The 10,000-nt window shown below is 42.7% G+C and overlaps 1 protein-coding gene across 6 annotated transcripts in view; it reads left to right on the forward strand.

Annotated features, from left to right (window-relative positions):
* Window positions 1-10,000, forward strand: part of sox5 (SRY-box transcription factor 5) — a 217,087-nt gene that overhangs the window by 193,771 nt on the left and 13,316 nt on the right. For 5 of the 6 annotated variants that reach the window (XM_060889028.1, XM_060889027.1, XM_060889026.1 and 2 more), the window contains one exon: window positions 7,427-7,598. In XM_060889028.1, coding sequence (XP_060745011.1) covers window positions 7,427-7,598 — 172 coding nt within the window. The remainder of the gene's footprint in view (window positions 1-7,426; window positions 7,599-10,000) is intronic. The other variant, XM_060889025.1, reaches the window with a different exon arrangement.

Genomic DNA, 10,000 nt, shown 5'->3' on the forward strand with positions numbered 1-10,000 from the left:
ACGACTTGAGTTCTTTTTTTACCCCGATCCGTGTTACTCGGCATGCCTCCATGCTTTGCTGCCCTCTGTACATTTGCATCATGTGCACAAGGGAAATGTGTTTGTGTCCTGGCAAAAAGAACGATCTTCTCTTCCTCCTATATTACGTGACTAATAGTAACACACTGGCATGTGGGCTGTCAGCTTATTGGTGTCATTTGATTCTCTCTGGTTCTGATCCTGGTTCTTCCCAAAAAAATACATATATCTAATTTTTTTTAGCACAAAATATGCACTTGTTCTAATATGTTGTTGTTTCTATAGTAACAGCTCATTCACTCACGGTGACTTGGACAGCGGACTCGCCGCACGGCACCTAATCGCCGATATGATGAAGTTTTCCGTGAGGTGATGATTATTTAAGATTCGTTGGAACGACTCCTCTGGTGTCAGCACTTTGTAACAGTCAGAGTCGACATCGTGTCAAGTTTATATTTAGCTTTTGCGCTTTCTCTATAACACGACAAGCTGCAAACGTAACGAGAAGAAAACAAGAGGCTGTCGAGGATACAGCTGGTCAGAAACGTCCCACAATATCAACTGTAATCTTAATACATAAAAAGGATGACATGCCATTCCTTAATAAATAAATAAATAAATAAATAAATAAATAAATAAATAAAATACTCATATTCCTTGGCATGTGTACCATCTGTGGCATTTTGGTGTCATTTGATTTTTGTGCCTCTACCTAAGAACAGTATGTGTGTGTAACGGGGAATGAGGTCGTGTCTAATGGAGCATAAAGAGAAACTCCATGAATATCAGGCGATGCAGAGATAACAGGCTCCAGCATGGCTGTGCTTCCCTCCCGCTGATCTGGTGGTCAGCCTCAGAGCTGGGTTGCCCCAGTGAAACCTTTCCATCCTGCCCATTGCACACTGGGCACAACCCACAGGGCACCCGCTGCTGAATAAACATGTGTTTAGCTCTCCTGCTACCAAACCTCCGTCAAGACCCAGATTAGATCTGGACAGAGGGTGGGGGCTGTTTGGACCGAGAAAGGGCAAGATCTGGCTCTGAGCCATATGTCTCTTTCAGCCCTCAGTATACTTCATGCAAAGATGATGTTCTGGCTTCCGTGACCAATACAGCGTAATTGTGGTGCACATGGACATCATGTGAAGGTTTTACTCATGAAAACCAATACAAAGCGTCCCAATCTGAGCCCATTTACGCAACCCTTGACTAATGATAACACTTTTTTCCTGCTAGTTTAAGTACGGCATTAAGAGGTAGGTCTTCACCCGGGATTTGAAGACAAGACATTTTGGAGGGGTCCGTTAGGAAGGGCATCCGGCGTAAAACCTGCACCAAATGAAATACGCAGACCAGATAATTTTCTGTGGTCAGCTCGAACAGGGAGCAACCGGACAGTTTAGTCTGACGATTTAAATGAAACTGATTATTCTGAAGGATACTTGATATACCTCGATGTTTGAACTTTGGGAAACCTGGTGTTGTAAGTAGGATTAGGAGCTCACCAATCACTCTTTAAACTTGGTGTGTGAACTAGAGGTCTTCTCGGGTCTAAAGAAATGTACCCGACCCAATGTGACCCGAATCACTTTTTACCCAAACCCAACGTGCATAATGTTTTTTTTTTAAGAAAGACCCAACCCGAGACAAACCCGAATGTCCAGGTCTGTTTCAACGAAAATTAGTTTACCGCCAGCCACACGATGTGGCAAGCGGTCTTGGCAAACAGAGGAGAGGTTGGAAAATGCACATACGCGAGATCCAGTAGTTCAGGTCTTCTCTGGTCCGTTCGGTAAAAACACATTCATTTTAAATTACCCGAGACCCGATGCCGCTATTATTATACCCGACATTGTCCGAGGCACACGTGAAACTTTTAGACCAGAACCCGCTCGGGTCTCGGGTCAGACCTCGGGTTTTTGGATCTAAGTGGACCCATGAAGACCTCTAGTGTGAACCCTCTTCCAAGTGGAATGGTCTTTATTCCAGAAGTACATCGGATGCTGTGTTGCCTTTGGGGAGCATTGATGCTCTTTAAGCACTTTACCTCATGAAACTGTTGCCATTCTTGTCACTGGTTTCAGAATCGTTGGTAATTAGAATTTGGCAAAGCCTCCCGTAGAAAGATTAACAGCAAAGATATGAGCCAATTGAGAAGTACACGTTTCGATGTTTAGTGAACGTCGGTAGTATAGTGCCCTTGCTTCTGAACGGCATTGTCCTTATCCTTGAAGTGTCCACTTCCTGCCCAAACCATGGAAAGCTGTCTTTCTGTCCAACTGCTCCTGCTCTTCAATCGGAGTAACTGCTTTGTCCACCATGTTTAATTTTTGTCTGATCTTATGTCCTTGCCAGCTGCTATCAACCCCCTTCCAACCCCTTTGGGATGGTCTTTATGGCAAGAACCTTGGAAGCCTTTAGGGAGCAGAGACTCTTTAACTCGTTAAAGCTGTTGACCTTTGGCCACATCCAGGACTATTGGCTAAATTAAAAAGAGTAAAAACGAATATATTAAGTATATGAACAGCACGTGCAATAAAAATTATTTTCTGCAAAATAACGGTTTCAGATATATCAGCAGTTAAGATTTGGAGAAGCCCCTCAATGCATGGAATAGCAACAACTGCAAAGGCTTCTTGTTACATATGGGGTGCATTTTTGGTGAAATAGTTGCCCCCGCCTGTCTGAACAGGATGGTCTTTCTTCTAGAAGTGGACAATTCCTGCCAACTACCTAGGAAGCTTTCTTCCTGTTCTCTCTTTCCTGCTCTATAAATCTACCTCCTTTTACCTGATGAGTTGCAGATGCTGTATTATTTCCACAGGCCGCTTGGGTATCTGGCCCCTGACCTGAGGGAGTGTAGTGGTCATCGATTGGATGTGGCCCCCCGCCAATCATCCTGTGAGGGGCTGCTGGGTAATGAATACAGCTGCTCCTCGTACTCACATACACTCTTCTTGCTCTATTAGCATTTATATGGAGTGGCTGGAGATGGTGAGGGATGAGGACTGGGGTAGTTGAAGTGGTGCTGCTGATGATGACAACCACAAGGATGACTTTGATCATATTTAGAGCCTCTTCTAAATACTGAAGGTCCAGCTATTATTCGGGAAAAGAAAAGAGTTCTGTTTGCTTGTTGCCCTCTTACTATTTGTATGCAAATATTTTTTTGCATATGATCTGATTTCAATTTCTGTGCATACAAAGCGCTCGGTTTTTTTATTGAAAGTCCAGAATGATAAGAGGTGTGAATCCTACCAGGGTTTATCAAGAAGCTAACCTTAATTCAGTTCAAGCCAGGTTTTTAGTTGTCATTCGTTTTTATTCATTTATTATAAAAACGACTTGTACAAATATTTATATTTTCATATATTTCAAATTTTATCATTTCTTTGTGCTTTCTCTGAAGTTAGTTTCTCTTAGAAGTTGAAGTTAGTCTTCCTTTCTTCCTTCCATTCCTCCTCACTCCCCCTCTGATTCTGAAATTTTGCTTGCACTCAGGGAGCCAGAGGGCAGCATGTATATTTAAGCTCTGCTCTGTCCCCGTGAGTCCCCGTGTCTCACCCTTTCTTCTCTCTTGCTGTCATTTCTGTACCATCTCTCCATCCTTCTCTCCTTCCTGTACACTTTTTCTCTCTTTCCTGTTATTTGGAGTGCTCTTTGGTGTGTCAGACATCTGTTTGGATTGAGGCACACACAACTTAAGTAATTTACCCTGAGGGGTAGGACCATAGCTCTGGAGGACACACACACACACTGTTTTTAACACACCTCCATTCCCTTATTCAATACTGTTCGCTTGTATTATTGTCACCCTAAATGAAAATTAGCAAAAAAATATCATTTAAACATAAATCATAGTTAGCTAATTGCTTCATAAAAGGAAATGTTAGATTTTGGTGAAAGAACTGAACCTGAACTGAAACTGAAGGTTGGTGATGCTCAGAGATCTTGGACCTTCTGCGTGAGAAGAATACGATCATTTTTTCCATATTAATTGCATTACAATTAGTAGATTTATATTTAATTATCCATAAATTATCATCTTAGACTTTTTATTTTTAATATTTAAATTGTTTCTTGGGTTTATATTATGCTGTTGAAAGCCACCTTCCTGGAATCAAAAACTTAGCATTTGAATCTGGCAAGTTTGGAGATGTGAAAATTTTTTTAAATGTGTGTTACCTGACTGAATACACACATATTTCCCTTTAGAAATACTGACCAAACTTTAAGTTGCCGACCCTGAATTTGGCTTTTGTGCTACAACTTTTAAAACGACTCCAAAAAAACGGTTAGCATCAGGCGAAGCGTAGCGTCGTAGCATCGTGATACCGTAAGGAGCAGAAGGAAACTGGCAATAACATAACTGAAAGAAAATTGGATAAAGGTTAAATATGCCAGCAAATCCTCAAACATGCCTATAAAAAGTTGATAAAGGAGCTGCACAAATCAAGGTTTTTTTTTTTTACAATGGACTGTGTAATTGTGAAGCTCGTGTTCCCAGACTTTGCTACAGGCTCTCGTGGGCGTGTAGGCTATACGATGTATAGGTTCACGGACAGTCTGTGGGAGTAAATCTGTTCTGTTAAAACTGCAAGCTGACCACAGAACTGCTTGGCAGTGAATAGGAAGAACCAGATGAGGCAAGTGTTGCTCTGTGAGACTGTGTTTGTGTATGTGACAGGCGGCTCCTGTAGACAGACACGATTAGGACAAATAGCCAGGCAGACACACTTGTCTCGGTAATTGAAACGTCAGGCAAGGTGATAAGAAGCAGGGCAAATGATGTCACTTACATATGTCAGCACTCTGGCGAGGGAAAAAATAACACACCCGCATGCTGCATATCATTGTCCTACCCAGCTTTGGATTAGCTGTGCTAGCATAGTTGAAATGTAACACAATGACCCTGTCTGTATCTGTATCTGTTTAATGCTCCAAATTTAATGCTATCCCCTCTGAAAGACCATGAAAATGAGGCAAGTTATACGTTATAGATCCTGGATACTTTAGCTAACAATCTGAACTGTAAAGAGCCTATGATTTTTGGTATTTATCACAGCTAATGACACTTTTTACTTCAATTAACGCTAAGTAAGTAATTATGGATTTAGAAAACGTTTTCAATCTAATCCACTTCTTGATCTCCATAACAGTAGAGCCATGTCAGGGATTGTGTGTGGCACAAACCAAACCTGGCCTAGCCAAGAGCACACAGCTTAGCCAGTCTCTCGCAATTTACCCCTCAGAAGCTTAGTCACATTGGCTAACATCCCACCCGAGGATTTGAAGATCCGAGGATGGAAGAACAATCCAAAAAACAGGGAAGGAGCAAAGAAGGGATAGAGGGTGTGAAAGAACAGGGCATTATCTGTAATAAATATTCAGCTCTCCCACATTGATGTGGTGGCAATATGAAAAGATTTTCTGTGGGAGTAAGTCCTTGTAACATGACACTGGGAGCAGAAGATCCTCAAGGTTCTCTAACGAGAATGAGTTCCATTAGAGATCAGGGTAGTATAGAATGATAAGAGGAATCAAACCTCACTAACCGAACAAAAAGGTGCTTCAAATTCCAAATGTTCTCCAACATAACACCAATAAACAGATTTTTAGGAGCCCCAAGCTGCTTCTCCCCGGGGGTTACAGTGGTCCGTATCGGTACCTTTTGTGTTTCTGTAAAGTAGTTCGTTTTCCATTATGGACAGAAGGAATTGATGGGAAAGAGGTGCAGAGCCAGAGCCAGGTGTTTGAGCAGATGTTGCATACTCGAGGTTAATGTGTATGCAGCTGAGATTATACAGTACCGTTGACTCGAAGCTGCCATGTCAGCCTAACGGTGATTGACAGCATTAATTTGAACCTACATAAGTCCATCCAATTATCCCCGGTGTTCCCCATAACCCCCCTTGCTGTAGTTTCTGGGAATCTTCCACTTCTCCTTCTGCTGTGGAGTTTTACTTGTGAATGTACAAGGCTTTAGGTATTTAAAAGAGTCTTGCTCCTGCCGGTAACCTGGCCAAGTCTTCATTTTAATTGTGTTGTCTTGATCAAGAAGGGTGGTGACGGTGATGCATCTGCTGGTACGTGATCGAATTGGCCCACTCTGTGTTTGCAGTGATGTGATTAGGACAGCAGTGGGACAATGATTAACATGATCAGATGCCCACACGTGGATTGGTGTCCACATGGCAACACACTCTCACAACTGGCACAGCGCAAAGTGACCAGATCATTTTCGGATTAAAGGAACTACAGTCAACTTTGCGTCCTCAGAAAATAAAGTGCTTGAGGTTGTTCTCCAGGTATTATTAATGGTTTTAGCTTTTTGATGAGGAACCTTCTTGGGTTAAACCCTGTTTTGTCAAGTTTTACACTTTGCATTATGGGGGATGTGGTAGCCTAGTGGTTAAGGTGTTGGGCTACCAATCGGAAGGTTGCGAGTTCGATTCCCACATCCACCACTGCTGGGCTCCTGAGCAAGGCCCTTAACCCTCAATTGCTCAGTAGGATAAAAATGTAAGTCCCTCTGGATATAAAGGTGTCTGCTAAATTCTGTAAATGCATTAGTGGTCCCCAACAGGGACACGTCAGAAGGGACGATATCTAGGCAATGATTAAACCCCAACACTGGAAAAACACTCCTAACTGGCATGATACTGTATAATGTTTGCCACCTGAAGTGAATTTTCTGGTTAACAGACTTACATTTCACCCTAAGACATCAGGAGAATGTATCTGATTTAATTTAATTTAGTTAATTCGGTTCAGTAATTTAATTCAGTTCTGTTTTTTTTTTTCCTACATGTTAAGCATTTTCTTTTTACTTTATCCTTCTGCAGTACTTGTCGGGGTCTATATCCAGACCCCCATCAAGCAGTAGATGACCCTTATACTATACAATCTTAGAAATAGGGGTTCTGATTGGTTCATTTGATGGTGATTGGTTCTTGCTTTCTAAGTCTTTCTAAAGAGGAATCCACAGTTGTGAGGTTTAAGGTAGAACCTTTACAGGTTCCCCCCAGTCCCCAATGAAGGATCTAGCCACCTTCATGGCACAACTTAGCATTAAAGTGAAGCTTTTTCTAAGGAGTGTTTCATTGTGTGTGTGCATGTGTCGATATCAGCATGCTCTTTCACACAAGTGTTCTTGCATGACCATGTTATTGTTATAGTTGCCACAAAATGCATGGAAATCTTCGGTGTGTATCGTTCAAAATATCCAGCATTCAAACACGATCAGCTTTAATCCTTGCTCGGTCGACATCGTACCCTGCTTACCTTCCTTTGGCCTGTGCTTGGTTGCTTTGGTTTTGCGGTACGTTATAATTGGCACCGTGGTCGCCGAGGAGAAGCGGAGAAAAGATCACGCCAGGCCAAACGTGTTGCTGTTTTGCCTTTGCAGGACGAGGGCGCTCAGCCCCTGAATCTGTCATCCAAGCCTAAGACATCCGAGAGCAAGTCACCCACCTCCCCCGCTTCCCCACAGGTCCCTGCCATGAAGCTGGGTCCCGGATCCATGAAGCACAGTGCCCCCTCAAGCATCGGAGGACCTCCGCCCAGAATCAGCTCCATAGGTATTGACACCATTTCAGATTTCTTTATACGTCTTTATACACCGCTGTTGTATAAACCTGTTATACACCTACACATTCCACTCGAGAAATTCGAGCATTGTAACGTGAGCCAGTTCCTTCATTTGCACATTTCCTTTATCAGCATTTGCGTTAGCATGTTAATTGATGTTACATTTTTAGGTCTGCGGGGTTTAATTTTGCTGCAGGGCATATTGTCAAGCATTTATTAGAGTTTAAATGCGATGAAAGAAAAGAGAGCTTGTTAAGTAGCAGGAGAGAGAGAGAGAGAGAGAGAGAAAGAGACATTTATTTGGTTGTATTTTGAGGAGCTCAATAGAGACACAACAAGCTTGTGACACCATGTACATGCAATGAGATTAGACAAGCCTCTTATACAACTCCGTTACCACGCGCAGCACAAACAACCTGCATTAATGCCACAATAACACAATATCTCACCGCCCTCCTTACACACCACTCTTCACTACCATTTTAGAGTCCTTTCCCTGGTAATCTCTGTGTTATTTCAACAAATCCTAGGATTTAATAGCAGATTAGTGGCCCAGATGTTTTTTGTTCTGCAAAATGGATTAAAGGGTAAAGTTTTCTAGCAGGAATCCTGTAAAACATGTTGAAGCAAGCCGGCGGTTTAGCTCACAATTAGACCAGACCTTCTGCGCCACGATCTTTTCCATCTGGAGAGGTCAGGAAGATGATTCAGATTCTCGTCCCTGCAATGCAATGTAACATAAAAAAGATTTTTATTGAACATACAACCAGAAATATCGTCCTGGTTTCAGGCTCTTCTGCTCCTCCTGGTCACAGCTTTCACCTTCCTGGTTCCTCTTGGTGACCCAGCAGAGAGACAGCTGTCCTGGGACGGTTTCCCAGCATTTCCGGCCCTTTGTGCCAACCTCTATTGCCTTCCATCCTTTCCATGTCAGTGCCATCAGAGAAAACACAGCACCCTTCCTTTTCCTCTCTTGTCCATTCACAACATTCTGAGGCCACGATCACGCTAACAGCATTGCCAAAGCTAACTCGGAAGCTGAAGCCAAACTAGTTTTAGGATAAAATATAAAATAGCTAGCTACTGTAGAGACAGTACATGTAACTACTTGGGGGCAGTGGTGGCTCAGCTGGTTAAGGCTCTGGGTTGTTGATCGGAGGATCAGGGTTCAAGGCCCAGCACAGCCAGGCTGCCACTGCTGGGCCCTTGAGCAAGGCCCTCAACCCCTCCCTGCTCCAGGGGCGCTGTATCATAGCTGCCCCTGCACTCTGACCCCATCCTCTTTAGTTGGGGTATGTGAAGAAAAGAATCCCACTGTGCTGTAATGTATATGTGGCGATAATAAAGGCTTCTATGCCCCGTTCTTCTTCTTCTTCTACTCTTTTTGCTTGGAGAAAAGACTAGCCAGTTACTAGTTACTGATGAAGCTAGAATATTTAAAACATACTCAGTTACTGCTATGGAATGCTAACAATGTCACTATTTGTACTAGCTAGCAGTTCTTGCTCCCTTTTTCCCATGTAGTGGACCGCACAGGAAATGCCCTACATCGGATTTGCCGGACATCACGAGCTCATTTAGTCCAATCGTGAATCTTGGGAATAGTATTGGAAGTAGAATCAGGGTGATTTTCCATCTCTCTGCTATATGGGCCACGTTTGATCTTTTTCGGCATCCCTCTCTGGATTTTCCTTTCTGTGAGGTCATTCCCTTCCCTGTCCATGTGCCCCGTCCATTCCAGCGGTTACTTTAGCTGCTTTTTCTGCAACAGACACATCTTTTCATTTCACAAGGGAGTGCTTAATCCTGCACAGCATTAGAGAACGGATTACAGCAGATAAAGAGCCGTTAATCTCACACGGGTCTTTATTAGATGGAACCAGGGCAAGATACGAGTCAAGTCAGATACAGGCAAAGACACATGTTTGGATTACTAAGCTGCAGGAAATAATGCGTGTTTTATCTGCAAAAAAAAAAAAAAAAAGGCACTGAGATGCTTTGAGATACTCTGAGACAGATGTTCCTGCATGGACGCATCAGCAGGATTTTGCTTTTTAAAGGGATTCTTTCTGTTTTTCAGCCTGAAATCTGTCCATCTACTTCATCTGTAGTAGTACGTCTGATTATCGCTAACTCCATCAACAATTCTATTAAATCTGTAAACGTTCATGCACGTTCTTTATTTTAAACCAGAGGTGGGAGTAAGTCCCACATGTGCAAGTCACTAGTAAGTCTCAAGTCATGAATGTCAAGTCAAAGTCAAGTCGAGTCTTTTTTTAATATTTGTCAAGCAAATCTCAAATTTGCGACTTAAGTCTGACTCGAGTCAAGTGAAGTCCCCATCTCTGAATCATTTAACTCAAATCTGAGTCAAGTCTCAAGTCATGAATGT

The sequence above is a fragment of the Tachysurus vachellii genome, chromosome 16 (assembly GCF_030014155.1).
Source record: "Tachysurus vachellii isolate PV-2020 chromosome 16, HZAU_Pvac_v1, whole genome shotgun sequence".
In the NCBI taxonomy this organism is placed as follows: domain Eukaryota; kingdom Metazoa; phylum Chordata; class Actinopteri; order Siluriformes; family Bagridae; genus Tachysurus; species Tachysurus vachellii.